The sequence below is a fragment of the Trichomycterus rosablanca genome, chromosome 7 (assembly GCF_030014385.1).
Source record: "Trichomycterus rosablanca isolate fTriRos1 chromosome 7, fTriRos1.hap1, whole genome shotgun sequence".
NCBI lineage: Eukaryota > Metazoa > Chordata > Actinopteri > Siluriformes > Trichomycteridae > Trichomycterus > Trichomycterus rosablanca.
This window is the reverse complement of record NC_085994.1, coordinates 37333068-37352821: the sequence shown is the minus strand read 5'-3', so window position 1 is coordinate 37352821 and position 19754 is coordinate 37333068. Positions and strand designations below refer to the sequence as shown.

Here is a 19754-nt window from a genome sequence, read left to right as displayed (position 1 = left end):
GAAAGAAAGAAAAAAGAAAAAAAGAAAGACAGACAGACAGACAGACAGACAGACAGAAAAATAGACAGACCGACAAGACAGACAGAAATAAACAGACAGACAGACAGAAACAGACAGACAGACCGAAACAGACAGACACACAGAAAGACAGAACGACAGAAAGAAAACAGACAAACAAAAACAGACAGACCATCAGAAAGACAGAAACAGACAGACGGACAGACAAAAAGAAACAGACAGACAGACAGACAGACAGACGACAGACAGACAGACAGAAAGAAAGAAAGAAAGAAAGAAAGAAAGAAAGAAAGAAAGAAAGAAAGAAAGAAAGAAAGAAAGAAAGAAAGAAAGAAAGAAAATGTATGTATGTATTTGGGTTTTAATTCCATGTTTAACACATGTGTAATTTAATGGCAAAATAGGTATCAAGTTTCTGGGTTTTTTTTATGTCATTATATTTTGGGCCATTAAAGAAAAGAAAAGAAAAGAAAAGAAAAGAAAAGAAAAACCTGTACAGTAAACTGTACCCTCAACCCCCTCCATTAAAAAACCCTGTACCCCTGGATGACCCCACACTAGGGTTTAAGAATCACTTGTTTATCAGAAGCTCGTCCATTGTTACTGACACGTTTGTATTCTTCAAACATGAGACACACATGCACGATACTTACCGACAGCCGACAGTAGTCTGCAGCAGCGTGGTGATGCCCACACAGAAGAAGATGGTGCCAATCAGCTGACTAGTAGCCCACTGGTCGAAGCCCACACACATGGCCTCAGCCAGTAAGAACGGCACAGCGATCGTCCCGCTGAAGCATGTGAGATAGTGCTGTAAACCCAAAAACAGAAACGGTTCAAAACAAGAGTGTGTGTGTGTGTGTGTGTGTGTGTGTGTGTGTCAGTGAGTGCACCAGACTTCACTACAGCTCGTTAAATGACAGAGTAAACACAACATGTCCTTACTATAACCAGCCACTGTAATTAGAATACTGAAACAAAAGTACTATTTACAGACTAAGTGGCTCATCAGGTAAATATTTCTCAGTATCCTCGGCTTTCTCCATGACCACTGGAAACATTAAACAAGTAAATAAATACATACTGTTAGCTGTCTGTATCATGTCGGTTATGTTCTGGATCATTTCATCGTGGGATGTTAAAATATTATAGTTCCTTGACAAGGAGCTTTTTTTTTTAAACCTCTTTTCAATCATTTTTGGGGTAGTTGAAGGGGGGATTATTTATTATTTGTAAGGATTTTAACGTCGTGTTTTACACAATTTGGTTACATTCATGACAGTACAGGTAGTTGCTGGTTATTTTTACGATTCATCAGTTCAAGTTAAATGTTGAACACAGTCATGGACAATTTCGTATCTCCAATTCACCTCACTTGCTCGTCTTTGGACTGTGGGAGGAAACCAGAGCTGCCGGAGGAAACCCACACAGACACGGGGAGAACACGCAAACGTCACACAGAAGGGACCCGGACCGCGCCATCTGGGAATCAAACCCAGGTCCTTCTTGCTGTGAGGCAACAGTGCTACCCACCGAGCCACAGTGCCGCCCCAAAGGAGGGATTATCATCACGAAATGCAGATTAAAGAGGTCAGGTACTGATGAGAACCAGCTTCAACATTCCAACTAATTACAACTGTGTTCATTAGTGTTGAGGTCATGGCTCTGTTCAGGTCACTGGAGTTTCTCCACACTAAACTCAAAGAACGTTTTTATGGATGTGTTCTGCGTTAATCACTTTGTGCACATGAAACGACCTTCCTGAAATTGGTCGGTTGGGCGTCTGCTTGCCAAACAGTCTAGCCATTGGGAAGTGCCCTTGATTTGGGCTCTCTTGACAGTGAGCTCTCAGTGCCGAGATAAAATAAAGAGGGTTGTGCCAAACCAGGTATGTAGTCCAGAATGATCTGCTGTGGCAAACCCTAATAATAAAACCTAGCCACACCTACTTGTTACATAAACTTTTGGCCATATAGTGCGATCAATGTGCTTGTTATTGAAGCTTTTTATAGCCTATCTATGGTGTTAATTCACAAGATTTCCTGTGCAGCATAAATGTGTTTGTAAATGCACTTTTTTGTTTCTGTTTAGTGTAACGACATGGTGCTAGTTAGGGAACCAGAGACAAATCCTAATATTTGTACTGTATTTCTAGGAGCCAAACTATTAAGTATTCTAGATTAGATATTTTGTAGTGGAGAAAAAGTTCAGAATGCTTTTACAATAAAACCAGGGTGTTACATGGAACAGATTAGTGTAACATCTACACACCCGAGCAAGTCATGAGCCTGTTCGAGCGTGTTACAATAGAGTTCCGGTACGTTAGCTGCATGTCCGCCAGCGTGTAACGTAGGTGTCCGAGTCTGACATTGTGGTGTTAAGTTACTACCTGTGCTTACCTGTAAACCCAGGAAGATACACAGATACCAAGGCGGAGTATCTTCTATGGTGTAGATCATGTCATGTTTGCGAGCGTCGGTGCTCTCTGTACTGTCCACTGTTTCCGATAATGAACTCTGGGCAGAAAGGAGAGAACAAACATATTGAGATGTTGAGGTTACCATGGTAACTGCTTTTTTTTTTTACACTTTTTAAAGCACAGTGTCAGGAATAGATCAGTGCAGTTAGCACACATGCACAATCCAGCAATAAACAACAGTAAACGAGAAAAGTACCACTGCTTATGATCCCCAGAACATCAAATACAAAGAAACACACCTGAAATCACTTAAAACTAAATCACTTTTATTTAATTATTGAGTTTATGTGTTTTAGCCACACCCACTGCCAAAAAGTGTTAAAAATATAGGATATTCAAGTATATAAAATAAATTGAGCCCTGACCTCAGCCTCACTGAACACTTTTGGGATGCATTGGAATGTAAACCGTCAGCCAAGCTTTCTCATCCAAAATCAGTGACTGACTTTTAAAATGACCTTTTGACTGAATGGGCGCCCAGGTGGTGCAGCAGGATAATCCGCTACCACAGAGTCTGAGACCAGGTTAAAAGTCTTTCAACATGAGTATGTCTGTGGGGATTTGTGCCCATTCAGTCAAAAGGTCATTTTTAATGCATATTTCCCCTTTTTCTCCTAATTTAGCGTAGCCGATGCGATGCTGGGGACCCCAAGGAGGGTGTATATTCGTCTGACACACATCCCACCAATCCCTGACAAAATTGGCCTCCAGTCTGCTGGGTGGGAAAGACCGGACTAGAGTAACGACCTGTAAGGACCTTTGTTGCCGAGGGTGCCAGTACAGAAAGTGGGGGAGCACAGAGATCGGGGCGTGGCTCTCCGTACGTAAAGCCAACCTCACGTGCAACTCCACCAAGTATAAGTGAATAAGAAGGGATTGGTGGGATGTGCGTCAGGCAAATACACACCCTCTTTGGGGTCCACAGCAGCAGATTGGCTATGCTAAATTGGGAGAAAAATGCATTTAAAAAATACCTTGGGCACTAATCCCCACAGACGTACTCTAAAACACTGTTGAAAGCCTTTTAACCTGGTCTCAGACTCTTGACAGGAAAGCACACACGTGTACAGAAAGCGAACGATGAACAGAAACTGCTGAGTGGAGTGGAGCGACACTTCAGAGTAAAAACAGAAACAGGTGTAGAGGGGGAGAGAACGAGCAATGCTGTGTTCACATGATCTGTCAGCCATGATTCATCTCACTGCCTCCTCTTTCTCTCTCATTTTTTCTCTTTTTCCTTCTCCTGCTTAAGCGCGTCAGTAAAAGTGCAGAGTCACAATGACTGGAGGCCAGCAATAAGGAGTCAGCAGAGGAGGAGGGGTAATGATGAGGATAAAAGGGGAACGTGAGCACAACCTCGACAAGACAAAGAAGAAAAACACAAAAGGAGAAGGAGGGTGAGGGTTAGCTCACTTTATCAGCAGCTTGTCGCTCTTTAGTGTACATGGCCATGAGCTCAGTGTCCTCCATGTCCTGGTCTCCAGCGGTCAGTGACACTCCATTAACCACCACCTGTCAAACACACACACGTAGTCACTGAGCACAGATGCACACTAATAACCCAGTACATGTATCTCTGCACTTATCTAATCGTTTGAGGGTCCAGTAAACAGCACACTCTGTTTACGTCAGCCTTTACGTAGTCATACGCTGACCCAGCGCTGACAATGCAACACGGTGGAACACAAACATTGAGAAACGAACATGTAAGAAATGCAAGATTGACATGATTTTTGAAATTTTAATTCCTTTTTCTGTTAACAATGGCAAAAATGTTTTGGAAGGCATCCCTGACAAAACCAGATGACACAGTGGTTAAGCAAGGCTGGCCTATAGAGTGATACACTGCACTGAAGAGAAATTTGAGACCCTGAACATCACCTGAAACACATGGGTACTGCAAACTATGGATCAGTATTGTGAATCAGTATTGTGAATCAGTTGTGAATCAGTAAGAAACTATGGATCAGTATTGTGAATCAGTATTGTGAATCAGTTGTGAATCAGTAAGAAACTATGGCTCACTATTGTGAATCAGTTGTGAATTAGTAAAAAAACAAAAAACTATGGATCAGTATTGTGAATCAGTTGTGAATCAGTAAGAAACTATGGATCAGTATTGTGAATCAGTAAAAAAAAAAAACTATGGCTCACTATTGTGAATCAGTTGTGAATCAGTAAAAAAAAAAAAACTATGGCTCAGTATTGTGAATCAGTTGTGAATCAGTTGTGAATCAGTAAGAAACTATAAATCAGTATTGTGAATCAGTTATGAATCAGTAAAAAAAACTATGGATCAGTATTGTGGAGCAGTAAAAACTATGGATCAGTTTTTTGAATCAGTTGTGAATCAGTAAAAAAAACTATGGATCAGTATTGTGAATCAGTTGTGAATCAGTAAGAAACTATGGAATCAGTTTTTTGAATCAGTAAGAAACTATGGCTCAGTATTGTGAATCAGTTGTGAATCAGTAAGAAACTATAAATCAGTATTGTGAATCAGTTGTGAATCAGTAAGAAACTATGGCTCAGTATTGTGAATCAGTTGTGAATCAGTAAGAAACTATGGCTCAGTATTGTGAATCAGTTGTGAATCAGTAAGAAACTATAAATCAGTATTGTGAATCAGTTGTGAATCAGTAAGAAACTATGGCTCAGTATTGTGAATCAGTAAGAAACTATAAATCAGTATTGTGAATCAGTTGTGAATCAGTTGTGAATCAGTTGTGAATCAGTGGATCAGTATTGTGGATCAGTATTGTGAATCAGTATTGTGAATCAGTTGTGAATCAATACATTTATATGTTGTCTTTATTTTTTAAATACACTAATATTGAAATGTGCACACTCTGTAACCAGTACAACTCACTGTGCCTGCATCAGAACCTGGTTTTGGCAGGAAGGTACAGACTGTCCTGGGTGCTCCTTATTTGAGTATGTAAAACTGAGGAAAAAGCTTTGAAATGCTAATTTGTTTAGATCATCTGTCTGCAGGTGACTTTAGGACAGACTGTTCCCAGACGTCCACTGAACACAGACACACCTCACACGCCAGACCACAGACACACCACATCATTATCCCAGGTCAGTAAGCTCTGAACTTCCATAGTTGGTACCATATCTGGGTGCAATGTTAGCCACGCAGGCTGAGAAACGTACGTGGATGGGGTAGAAGTCGGCACTGTGTTCGTTCTCCTCTTCATATTTGCTTGGCTGCGCTGTGGAGTCCATGGATTTGCAGGTGGAGTTCTTCCCCACGCCCATTCCTCCGCTCACCACCTGCTCGTTCTGCGCCTCCACACTTTTCCTCCACCGGCTCTCTGGCTCTGAAAGAGACTCGTCTGTTCTGCCCTCTGCAGTCACATGGTCCAGCGCCCGGCCAGCCAGCTCATCTGGGGAAAAAACGGGCATCATTTTAGGGATGCATGTAATACAGGGATTTTAAGGTTTTGGAATAGGATGTTCTAGAAGATCATGGTCAGGTGTCTCAATACTTTTGTGCTTAAAGTGTATGTAGTGCTCATTCACTATAACAGTATTCATATGAGAAGCATGCGGGGAGTCATCCAACACAAGTCTATCAGCCATGCCATAAAGAAAGAAAGTATAATTGAATGTACAGTCAGCTTTACAAGGACATTTGTTGATTATGGCAGTTTGAATCAGACGAGACCGCTTGTGTGGATTAATTAAGAAAACCAGATTTAGCTGAATCACTTCTGGGCAAAAGTTCAGTCAGCCAGGTTATTAAGGGCAATTTTAACCGGTGTCTGGTCAATCAATTTAAACCGCCCGAGGCCGAGAAGATCTGGCCAGGATAAATGGAGAAGTTAATGAGTGGAATGAAGGTAGTGAAAAACCGAGATGTAGGAAAGTGAAAGTGCTGGCAAAGGCTTAAGTGAGGAAAAATACTAGAACACCAGTATGCTTTGTCAGAAGCTGAGTGTTTTCATTTTTTTTGCCCCGTCACGTCCTGTTTACTTCTTCTATGCGCTTTCATAACCTTTTCCTCCCGAGCGTAACCGACCACCCTCGATGCATAGATGTATCCAAAATCCACCCCACTGCTGCAACCTAAGCTTGCACCCCACAGTGCAGACCTCTGACCTCTGTACTGACATAACAGAGCATTCTGGACAAGGTCCACATTTCCCACGTTTCAAATATCTGACCCAGTTAGGATCTGGCATTCTCCCACAAACTAAAAACACACCTTCTGAATCTAGATCAGGTCAACACGGATACCAAGGTATGCTTTCTGCTTTCTCTTATCAGCACGTCTGTAATCATATCCAAAACACCTGGAAGTGCTCTGGATAAATAGCAATAAGCTCAGGGACAGTTTGAAAGGAACATGAGCCCAAGTGCATTTTAGATGTTCTCGTATCCTTCTCCAGATCTCTGCTTCTTTATAATTCGATCCCTTATCTAGTTCTACCATACTGATTGACCTTGCAAAGACACAATTAAGTATAAAATGAGTTTAGGAGGCTGAACACTATTAAAGGTATAGATGAAGATGTCTGTACCTAATCTCACCTTTAAATATTGAGAAGCCTGAGAACAAGTGTGTGTGTGTGTATGAGACTGTCTAAGCATGTAATTTTATCTGCCATAGTACAACAGGGTGTGTACAAAACGTGTGTGTGTGTGTGTGTGTGTGTGTGTGTGTGTGAAACAAAAATGAGCCAGTTTATACAGATCTGAAGAGACGCTGTTCAAGGCCACAAAACTGAATGATGGAAGGAAGTTGAAAGTTGGAGCAGCGCCACTCTACAGTCAAGGTCGACTTCAACGCCGAGGCTACGTCTGTACACTTGGCTTATACAACTCATACAGCTAGCAGTCTATTCACACACAGCACTGCTAAAGGGTTATATACAGGGTTATAAAGGTTATATAATGGGTCACACACACACACACACTGGGAAACACACCCACACACACATAAAGGTAATTTGACTGTGGTGGGGCTTAAACCAGCAGCCTTCTGATTGCTAGTCCAGTAGCTTAACTGCTGAACTACCACTCGCACACTGACAGACACACAGCGACACACACGGACACACACACAGAGGGTAACACACGGAGAGGCACACACATATAGACACACACAGACACACAATGAGACACACACAGAGAAAAACACACGAGGACCAACACCACGGTGAGACACACAGGGTAACACATGGAAAGACACACACACACACGGGACATAGACTCAAACTTATTCTGGGCGATGTCATAAAAACCTTTATTATATATTCTAAACCAGTGTTTCCCAACCTTTTTGAGCCACGGCACATATTTCACATTAGAAAAAAGGGACACCACCAAACAAAAGTAAATTTATTGAAATATAATGAAAATCTAGTCTCAATTTACTCAATTTACTTACTCAGTGTGAAACCTGGGCCTGTTTAGTTGAACACAAAGCTGATATTCTTGCAGGAATTGAAGAAAGACACACACGAAGATCTTCCTCAACAGCTCTGAGTCTCTCTCTTTTTTTCGTCTTTATCGCAGTCATGCTTGAAAAGCCCACCTCGCACAGATAGGTTGTGGAGAAAGGGAGCAGAACTGAAGAAATAGCTTCGTTTTCTTCTTCGTATTTCTTAGACTCTAAGCGAGCGGCGTGTAGTGACAGGCAGAACAATTACATTCTATTCCACTAGAGGGCAGTATAACTTCTTGCTCCAATTAAGTGGGTTGCCAACCGCCAGTAAAATAGAAGAAGACGAAGAAGAAATACGAAAGAACAGTCATGCTGCGAGTGAGACAACGCTGCAGGTAATATGCCTTAAAGTACCAATCAGGTGAAATTGGATAATCTTCCACGGCACACCTGATGATTTCTCATGGCACACTTATGTGCCGCGGCACAGTGGTTGGGAAACACTGTTCTAAACATTAATACAAATTTAACAATTAACACACACCAGCCATCGTCAACCGTTTGTTTTCTTCTCCCTTGATAACAAAAACATTATCTATTAAGCATGTGTCGATCGAAACTCAGGTAAAACACCAACAGAAGATTATTACGATAAAGAAGTATATAAGAGATAAAAATAGACTTCCTAGAAGAGTGGATCCTGTTATAGCTGCAAATAGTGACTACATATTATTGTTCGGTTATCGTTAAACTGGGATTCACTTAAATATCTGTTGTTGTTTCATCAGAAGCTGCAGCTCGTAACAGCTTCACTTCAGGACACCAGCCTGCAAGCAACATCCAAAATCCTCAAAACAACCTTTCAATCTTTTCTTGCCCTTTTCAGCTGCTGAAATCACATCACATGTTCAGGAAGAGCCGGCTAATTCAAGTAAACGAGACTTAAATCAGGTTTAACCAGATAACTTGCTGTGGTGGTGTACCAGTGAGAGAGTGTGTGATGGAGAATGTGATTAAACTGAACTAAGCTTGATGAACGCAGCTTTGCAATTAGATAAAGAGGACTGAAAGTGGAGAACATGCAAAGCAACTTCAGTAGAAAGAAATGAACGACAATTTGTTAGTAGTGTCAGGCCACTCCCATCTTATGCCCAGTAGATAAAAATAATAGAATGGTTGGAAACCACTGCAACAACCCCTAAATACAGGAGCAATAAAAAAAAAGAGACATTACATTAATTCCAATACCATTATCAGTAGAGATGGACCGATCGGGGTTTTTGGCACCGATTCCGATCTCCTTTCAGGGACATCGATAGCCGATTCCGATCGGGGATGGGGGGGGGGGGGGGGATTAGCAGTAAATAAACTTAAAAAGAGCCTCACAGTAAAGATAAACCGGAGCAGCGCGCGCGTGTGTGTGTTTGTGCCTTTAGAAGATACAGTTTGTTCACAGTATCGCTATAAGTGATTCATTGATTCATGAGTCGATTCGTTTTTATGTGAAGCGTAAGTTTCTCTTCTCAGTTATCTCTCCGTGTTTACTGTTATTAATTAAATGTCGTGGTTTTAAATAAACACCAGCTACTACAGAACATTTTGTGTGACTCTCTTACATTAAAAAGCTTCATTAAAAAGCTTCATTAAACTGCTATTACCACAGATCTGTAACCGAGTCAGACTCGTTCTGTCTAAGGAGCTAAAAGTTTTCTAAAAGTTCAGCAGATGATCCTGAAATAACGAATTTGGTAATGAATAAACTTTTGCCTCGGATTGGCTCTGTAACGTTTTCTGTTCTCATCTACATCACAAGTAAGAACCGCTTACGATTTACCAAAGTGAACCAGGAGTTTATATAACGTGCTGATAGAATCGACTCAGATGTGACCGGGTTGAATTATCTTTTTAAAGTAAATATTACAATCAGCAAAATTACATCGTAAGAGCTTTCACGATGGTTTCTGTACGATTGTTGATGAATGGTGATGTGATGGTTGGAGCTTCGTAGCTCAAAGTCTGGATCAATCCACTGAGCTGTTAACTTAACATGGTCTTTATATATCACACGATCGGATCGGCTACTTTTAGGAAATATCGCCGATCGCCTATTTTGATTAAAAATCGTCCGATACCGATTCGTAGCCGATCGATCGTCCCATCTCTAATTATCAGTGTTTTAGCTCCAGAACATCTGTATCAGTATAACGTTTCTTTTCTGTTTCTCAAATGCTAGTGTAAACTGATCATGGTACAGTCTGACCTGAAATGCCCCGGTGCATCTTGTCCCCGTTTGACCTACACAGGACGAAACACTCCTCCGGGTAAAAAGGATTTCAAGCGATCAATGTGTGAAGAGCACATGACAAAACCTGCAGCCTGTCGAGTGCACGTTTCTAAACTCACATCTGGTTGTTTAGTGTGACATGTTCAGACGTGTTAAGTCTGCAGTGGGTAAGAGAATGGCACAAAAGGAGTCGGTGTGTCCTACCAAGAAATAAACCAGCATCATTAGCATCATTTTACGTCATGTTAGTACTGACGTCTATTTACATGACATGCAAAAAAATCTATTTACATAAATGTACTTAACAGCAACATATTCGACCTGCCTTGTGAAGTGCTGGTCCAGCGTTTAGTTTCTACATGAGGCGTTTTACATTTGTTACATCTGTATAGGAATCCCAGAACTTTATTAGGTGCAACTTTTCAAAATTTCAAACATGTCTCTTGTTTGGTCTGCGGTAGAGAAACGTTTTCTCATTTCACTCATTGCAGGAGAATATGCTGTATTACTAGCATGGTTGGGCAGACTTGCCACATGGGGGTCACCTCTCATCCTAACCAGTATTTGCCCCACAAGTTTTAACCAAGAAAAAATAAAATAATTAGCGCCATGATACCCTGAGCACAGTGCAAAACAATAATGACCGATCTGGACCTCCAGTAAGATCCAATTGTGCAGTTAAAACAATAAACAGGCTGCTTCTGACCTCAAACATGAAGGTGAACATAACTGATGCTGAGTGTGATTGCGTGTACATTAAATAACAAAAAAAACACCAAGACAGGCGCTCGGGTGGCGCAGTGGTAAAACGCTAGCCCACCAGTGCTGAGCTCTCAAGTTCTCGAGTTCAGCTCTGCTATCAGCACACGACATGATTGGCTGTGTGTCTATAAGGGGAGGGATGATGGCTAAAACAGGGTTCCATGTCCTGCTGACCGGTCGAGGCACCTGCACGGGGAGCAACAGATCATGGATGGCAGTGAGTGGCTCTCTGCATGGAGTTCTGTTCTCTGTAAGACCCCGCCCCTAGCAGGTGAAAAGAAGCGATTGGTGGCTAGTGCATGTCGGAGGGGCCGCGTGACGGCCTCAGCCAAGGTGGTAGCAGTAGCGACGAGATAAAAGAAGAGATAAATTCCAATTGACTATAACTAAATATGGGTGAAAAGGGGGAAAACAAGAACAAATAAAAGATATTAAAAAACAAGAGCAAGAAGATGCTCAGTAAGACTGACGGCTTTGGTAACCCTAACCCTAGATTCAGGCTAGAAATTCATTTGGTGGAAGTACAACAGGGAATATGATTGGTTAAACATGACAAATTTGGTAAACAAGATCCAAATGAATTGCTTTGATGAAACCCATAATTACTGATTATTTTTAATTAAATGCCATTTTAATGTTAGACATGGCAAACAGAACCCACTCCAGTGTGCACAGCTTTGTTTTAGCACGGCTGGAAAGATCAAAACCAGTGATTATTTAATTTTGTGATTTTATGGAAGCTGAAAAAGTTCATTAACCCGGTCACGCAGACAGTACTTAGCTTAATTTCACTGTAGTCAGTAAAATCCAGCATGATGTCTTCAAAAGTACCAGGTTTTTAGCAAAGCAGCAGTGTGAGCAGCTCTCACACCGACCTCGGTTCCTCGCCGTCAGAGACGAGTTATGTAATATGAAAACAATTAGGTGAGCCGGAAGAAAATGAGACAGCAGGGTTGTGACAAGTAGAAAATGAGACGTCCAGCACAAATATATATTCAGATAAAAGGACTAAAGCTGACACTGGAATTTCTTTCATCTTATGGGTTGGCAGTAAATTCTTTTACAAGACCAGCTGAGCGCAGGGTAATAAAGGTACGATTACACAACATGACCCTCAGAAACCAGACCTGCAAATAAACTTTTATTAGAACTTCAAACTTTAACCAGAACTGCACTGATTACAGCCAATTTTCAGGATCAATTCTGATTCCGTTATGAAACTTTAATCATTATGTGGGTCAGTGTTTTTAATGAGTTGACATTATTTGATTGATAGCCCAGAAGCAATGGACACAAATTCCCACAGACATGCTCAAATCTTGTGCAAACCCTTCCAGAAGGGTAGAGGCTGTTATAGCCAGAAGGGCGGGGGGTAGGTAGGCAGGGGCCCATATTGATGCCTATAGTTTTGGAATTCTTTTCATCCAACATCTGTGCTCAAGCTTACAAAAATGAAACATGCACAAATTCCCACAGTAACACTTAAACCTTGTGCAAACATTTCCAGCAGGGTAGAGGCTGTAGGCAAGCAATGGCCCACATTAACACCTATGGTTTTGGAAATCTACTCATCCAACAACGGTGTCTGTGCTTACAAATGCAACATGCACAAATTCTTATGCAAACCCTTCCAAAAGGGTAGAGGCTGTTATAGCCAGAAGGGCAGGGGGTAGGTAGACAGGGGCCAAATTATTTTTTTATTTTATTTAACCTTTATTTAACCAGGCAAGTCATTAAGAACTGCTTCTTATTTACAATGGCGGCCTGGCAAAAGGCAAAGCCTCTCGAGGAACAATCATACAAACAAATTTACATAAGACATTGAAAACAAACAACAATTATCACAATACAATACACAACACATAGTCGAACCACCCAGCAACAGCATAAAAGAAGAATCAATTTGTCATACAGCTGCATGTATCTCTTAAGATTACAAAACTGTAATTTGTTTTTTAAAAGATGTCTTAGAAATAAATGTATCCAGCCTTAGAGTTTCATGCAGTTTGTTCCAGTCTGTGGCTGCAGCCACTTGAAATGATGAAATGGTGTTCGTTTTAGGAACCTTCAGTGAAATACGATGAGCAGCGCGAGTATAATAAACTGAAGATGAGGTTTGCAATAAATGACACAAATAGGGAGGAGTCAAAGAGATGAAATCCCCTGGATTTGGAAATTCTCATCTAACATTGGTGTTTGACCTTACAAATGCAACAGACACAAATTCCCACAGACATGCTCAAATCTTGTGCAAACCCTTCCAGAAGGGTAGAGGCTGTTATAGCCAGAAGGGCGGGGGGTAGGTAGGCAGGGGCCCATATTGATGCCTATAGTTTTGGAAATGTTCTCATCCAACGTCTGTGCCTGTTCTTACTAATGCAACAGGCACAAATTCCCACAATTGAAGCAGAAATGAAGCAACAGAAGCAGTAATCAAAGCAGCAATAAAGAACCACAGCTCGACCATCCCACTCCCAAAGACACAGCCAAGTGTCTGTGTAGGCGCCTGGTCAATCAATAGCTTGTTAATCTTGAAATATAAGGTATAATTTTCAGAACAAACACACAAAGTCACATGATCACCGACAATGAAACAAACTATAGAAAATGCACAGTAGCAACAAGCAAACACAATGCGGTCACAATTCAAAAAGGTAACACGCCTTGACAGCACACAAATTAAATCCCACATGCCTTTAAGGAAAAGTGTAAATAAAGAATGAATTGCTAAGTGACTCACGACCATTCAGACAACGCGGTTTCCTAGAAGTGGAATCACAGCTCCACTGTTCAGTAAGGATCACTCTCAATTACGTGAGGCGTCACACAGAACGTTCAGGTGTCTGATAGTATCAGGACGAGTCAGAGTCACAGGGAAATCACACAGACGATAATCCTGAGTCAGAGCGAGCCACTGAACACCAGCTTCACTAACACTGATTTTATTAGATTGCACCGCCGGTCTGAAACGGAGAAGCACCGGAGCCGTACGTGTGCAGTGAAGTGATACCAGGGTGCTGGAGAGCGTCTGCCCAGGCAGCCAGTGCCAAGTTGGGAAGAGTTCGGTTTCATAGTTAGTTTATGGAAGATTTAAAAAATAAATGACATAATTTAACTACAGGGAAAGTGTCAGGGGAATTAATTTATTTATTCATTTATTTATTTATTTGGGTTTTAACGCCATGTTTAACACATACGTGTCAATTAATAACAAGACAGGTATTACGTTTCTGTCTGTTTATTTTATCTTGTCTTTATATTCTGGGGCATTTGATATTTTTATGGTTAACCTGTTCTTGCATTGTCCTGTGTAGGAATTTCTTTTATGGTTTCAGGCATTTGTACTTGTTATCTTTCCTTGGTGTATTTGGGGCATTCTATTCTATTAGGATGTGCTTTATCGTTACAGGTGTTTGACAGATTTCACAGGTGGGGGGGGGGGGGGGGGGGGGGTTCTCCTTTTATTAGGTGTTTTTGGGTTATTTTGGTGTGGCCGATTCTGCACCTTGTGCGTATGACTTGGTCTTTGAATGTCCTTGGTGTGTTCTTGGTTTAACGTTGATGTTTGGGTGCATTTCACCCAAGGTAATATTTTTATTCTAACCACAAATAAAACAAGCACATGAAAACACAAGACCTTCCACACAGATTCTGTCCCCACTAGGATGGGCTGCATGGGCAGGTCATCATGTAAGGTCATGGTTCCATTTTTAGTACTGAGGGTACAGACACCAAATGTCATTTACTGACAGGTACCTCAGCTTCTTCAGCAGGACCAATGAGAAAAGAAGCAACAGCAAATACAATAGCGACACTAACGATCAGTGATAAAATCTGCACCCTTTCTGACAGGCATGGAGGAAACATCTCCATCTGAGGGACGAACAGCAACAGTGACCATGCTCCCCTTTACCAAGACTGTAGGGGATATTACGCTAGCCGACTACCGCTGGAAACCAGGGTTTGAATCCCTATAGGGCACTGTTGGCTGGTTGAGTGTCTACATACAGACAGAATTGGCTACATCTGGCCCCTCAGTGGATTAGCGTCCTGTCTGTGGTATGTTACTGCATAAATGAAGCCAGTAAATCTACGCCCAGTAGATTCTTCTTAAAAGCACAAAAATAATCACAAATATTTTAAATTGCTAAAAACAATAAGAAATCTTTTTAATAATGACAAAAATCCCTACATTTACCCCTAACCCTGTTACTGCCAGCATTGATGAGTATTGATGAATGATTAAAAACTGAACACAGCTGATGCTCATTCATGATGAACAGCTGGAGCTCCGCGGTCTGCAGCGCACGCAATAATTTCATTTGTACATGAAACGCAACATTCAGTTCCTTATTCCGTCCAAAGAGCAAAAATAAAAACACAAAACTTTCCATAAGAGCAGAATTGAGTTTTTCACATCAGTTACGAGTAGAGATGTGCCGATCGGGGTTTTTGGCACCGATTCCGATCTGCGATCTCCTTTCAGGGACATCGGCCGATAGCCGATTGCGATCGGGGGGAGGGGGGGTTGAGCAGTAAATAAAATAAATAAACTTAAAAAGAGCCTCACAGTGAAGATAAACCGGAGCAGCGCGTGCGTGTGTGTGTTTGTGTGTGTGTGTGCCCTTAGAAGATACGCTTTGTTCACAGTATCGCTATAAGTGATTCATTGATTCATGAGTCGATTCATTTTTCGCCAAGCGTAAGTTTCTCTTCTCAGTTATCTCTCCGTGTTTACTGTTATTAATTAAATGTCGTGGTTTTAAATAAACACCAACTACTACAGAACATTTTGTGTGACTCTCTTACATTAAAAAGCTTCATTAAAAAGCTTCATTAAACTGCTATTACCACAGATCTGTAACCGACCGTCAGACTCGTTCCGTCTAAGGAGCTAAAAGTTCAGCAGATGATCCTGAACTAACGAATTTGCTAATGAATAAACTTTTGCCTCTGATTGGCTCTGTAACGTTTTCTGTTCTCATCTACATCACAAGTAAGAACCGCTTACGATTTACCAAAGTGAACCAGGAGTTTATATAACGTGCTGATAGAATCGACTCAGATGTGACCGGGTTGAATTATCTTTTTAAAGTAAATATTACAATCAGCAAAATTACATCGTATGTATGATGCACAACGTTAATGATGTTATTTTAGGTCATGAAGAGCTTTCACTGTGGTTTCTGTACGATGGTTGATGAATGGTGATGTGATGGTTGGCGTCTGGATCAATCCACTGAGCTGTTAACTTAACATGATCTTTATATATCACACGATCGGATCGGCTACTTTTAGGAAATATCGGCCGATAGCATATTTTGATTAAAAATCGGCCGATACCGATTCATAGCCGATCGATCGTCCCATCTCTAGTTACAAGGCTAAGATAGCTAACAAGAACAAGAAAGCCTATAGACTCCAATATTACCATCATCCAAAGTGTTTTCTATTCAAATGTATTCTCCCTATAAGGCATAAGTAACGTTGCAGGAAAGGGCGCGATGCCAATCATGTGAGAGAAAAAGCCTGCAGCTAAAATATGTTTCAGTATTCTATGCCTAGATTATTACAAAACTGATTTGCTGACGCGAGCCTTGTTAAATACAGAAGCAGCCGGAGAAACAGAAATACACAGATAATTAAAATTACAGGCTTAAAACTGAACACATGCATGATATTGTAGTCCTGTTAGTCCTGTAAAGGTCTGTTATCTTTGTTTCTAGTAGAGATGTTTGTTCCAACAACACTATCTAATAACTCTCAGACTTCTGAACGTCACACAGCATCAAGAAATCGTTCAATCAATATTCATCTCTGCCACACAAGGTTAAAACCTACACACACACACACACACACATCTACAGTGAACACAAAACACACAGTGATCAATAACAAAAAAGTACCTTCTCTTTCTAATAGTTCCTTATTATCGCTTATTGTTTACGTTTGCATCTTCTGACATCCACAGGTTGTAAATCCATTGCAGGCCATCAGCAGGCACTTTTACCCAACACTTGGCAGTGGTGGAGTCTGAACCAGCAACTCTCAGTAGAAAGTCCAGTACCTGAACCGCTGAGCCACCACTGCGCTACACCACCTACTAATCCTACCACTTATTCCAAAGTACCCAGAGAAATGTCACATGAGAGCCGAAGTCACAGAATGAATAGAGACTCCACTCCAGCTTAATGCCAGAAGGTCGATGAACCAAGGATCAGTAATATAACCAAAAACCTTCTGGTTTGTTCTTCTCTTTCCTGCTTGACATCACGCAGATCTGTGAGGACAGTTCCCAGCACAGCCCCGATAGTCGACAGTTAAAATCAAAACTTCGTATAGACCAGTAAGAACATGAACAGTGAAATTTCTTTTTCTGTGACTTTATGATTGAAACACACACTTTATGGAACATCTTTGTACACATCCTTATGGGTAAACAAAGTATAAGTTAGATTTTTATTACCATTTATTACTGGGCCGCACAGAAAGAAGAAATAATTAGAGATCGCTACATCATCAATGAAAACACTACACCTAGGTGGGAGCAGCATCTCGTTGCAGCCAAAAAAAGCTCGTTTGTGAGTAGTACAGTTATTCTATTTTAAATCCCCCCGCCCCTGCTGGTCCATGAAATTATATCTTATATGAAACCGGTCCGTGGGGCAAAAAAGGTTGGGGGCCGCTGGTCTATAGTATATAATTACTAATGAAAGGTGAGTAAAGTGGCTGAGTAATGAATGTTTGTTTGAATGTACCTTGGTTACATTCATGACAGGAACGGTAGTTACTCATCACACAAGATTCATCGGTTCACAAGTTTATATCAAACACAGTCATGGACAATTTAGTATCTCCAATTCACCTCACTTGCACGTCTTTGGACTGTGGGAGGAAACCGGAGCTCCCGGAGTAAACCCACGCAGACACGGGGAGAACATGCAAACTCCGGGTAATGAATGAGAATAAAGAGTATATAAGTGTAGCAGATATATACATTATTGTTTGCCATGTGCAAATACTGATACAGATAAAATGGTACACTTGTACTGACTGATACAATGCTCAGTATTAATTAAAATGGTCAAATGTGGAACTACTGTTACTGCTGGAACAAGCTTAAAAATCACAATACAGGAAGCACCGCGATATATGTTCGATATACCGCCCACCCCTGAGAGGTGACAGCATCCCACTGATCCAGGAGCATTCCGGCCTCACAACTACAGGCCTGCCGTACCATCACATCAACATGAGCTCACGGGAACAGCTGTATTACAGATGTTTATTACAAAATAACATTATAGAGAAGTAGATGCTGATCAATGAGAGCTGGTGACCGTTAAAAGACGGTTAATATGAAACTCACCTGTGTGGGAGAGGAAAGTGAAGCCAACTTATTGTACTTGAATCTGCTTCTCACCGCTGCTTCTCATTAATGGTGTGTAAATGTGAATCTTCTCGCTGATACGAACTCAGATGAGATGATTTCCAGTGATTAAACGCCTCCACGGAACACACACACGCTCATCTGCTCAGATCTGGTTCCACACACTCACTCACTCACACCGCTACAAAAGCGACGGTTAGATAAACTCTGCGCATGCGCACATCCAGCTGGACTTTTGACGTTTCCCTTGCGTCAGACAGTACCAGCCAGTCGGATCGCTAGGTCTTCATGACGCTCGTGGCATGTCACAGTCTAGGGGTGAGTGTCAAATCATAATCATACACTGCTCCCTACTCCCTACCAAGTGAAAAGTATAATCGGATGCTATTTGTCCTTTGATTTATACAGATAATTAAAAAAGAACGTTTGATAAGAATTGTACAACTTTTATTTTACATATAATATAAAACAATGAAGTCAATAACTTGTTATTGAAGACACCCACGCAGTTTTTAAGATGTTTGAGATTTAGGACACAGCCTCTTAGTTGAGCGCATGATGCCTCTGTACTCCGCCTAGTGGTGTGTACCCGCTACTGCATTATTACTTAACCGTCTTTTGTTGCTTAATTGTAATTACATAATGATGAACTTGAACTATATAATAAACTAGAGCATTCAACATACAACATACATAATATAATCATTTCTCTTCAGTTATTGATTCATAGTAGGCAAGCCGTAGCCTAGTGGTTAGGGTAAAGGACTAGTAATCCAAAGGTTGCTGGTTCAAGCCCCACCACTGCCAGGTTGCAGCTGTTGGGCCCTTGAGCAAGGCCCTTAACCTTCAATTGCTCAGACTGTATACTGTAATGTAAGTCGCTTTGGATAAAGGCGTCTGCTAAATGCTGAAAATGTAAAATGTAAATGTAAAATGATCAGAGTCGTGGTGGATCCGGTGCAAGGCAGTAATAAGGCCTGTAATAGCCACCAGTCCATCGCAGGGCATCGCACTGTTATGTATTTACGTACTTACATCTAGGGTACTGTAAAGCAGCCAAGCTCAACCAGCACAACTACTGCATGCTTTTGGAAGTTGGGAGGAAACTGAGGTACCTGGAGGAATTTATTATATGATGTAATTTTGTTATTAATATATTATAAAATATAATTAATATTTTATGCTATTACATTATATCCACCACACCTGCATACACACTATAAATAATTCATATATTGTACAATACCTGTACATATTGGACTTTATAATAATGAATCCAAATTTTAAATATTTATATTCCTCATTCCCTTTTTATACTTTTTGTATATCTGTACATTAATACCAACTGGAACACTCACTGTAAGACAATGTTTGAAGTGCAAAAACTGTTGTAGCAGCAAAAGAAGAGTAACTTCATATTAATACA

General features: G+C 41.0%; 1 protein-coding gene across 1 annotated transcript in view; it reads right to left on the bottom strand.

Moving 5' to 3' along the window:
- The window catches only part of slc23a2 (solute carrier family 23 member 2), a 28745-nt gene extending 10248 nt beyond the window's left edge, over positions 1-18497 (bottom strand). The window contains exons 1-5 of the mRNA XM_062999372.1: positions 18308-18497; positions 5657-5889; positions 3911-4009; positions 2418-2534; positions 672-829 (exon numbers count right to left, since the gene is read on the bottom strand). Of these exons, the coding sequence (XP_062855442.1) occupies positions 672-829; positions 2418-2534; positions 3911-4009; positions 5657-5761 (479 nt within the window). The 5' untranslated portion in view covers positions 5762-5889; positions 18308-18497. The remainder of the gene's footprint in view (positions 1-671; positions 830-2417; positions 2535-3910; positions 4010-5656; positions 5890-18307) is intronic.
- Between the last annotated feature and the right edge of the window lie 1257 nt (positions 18498-19754).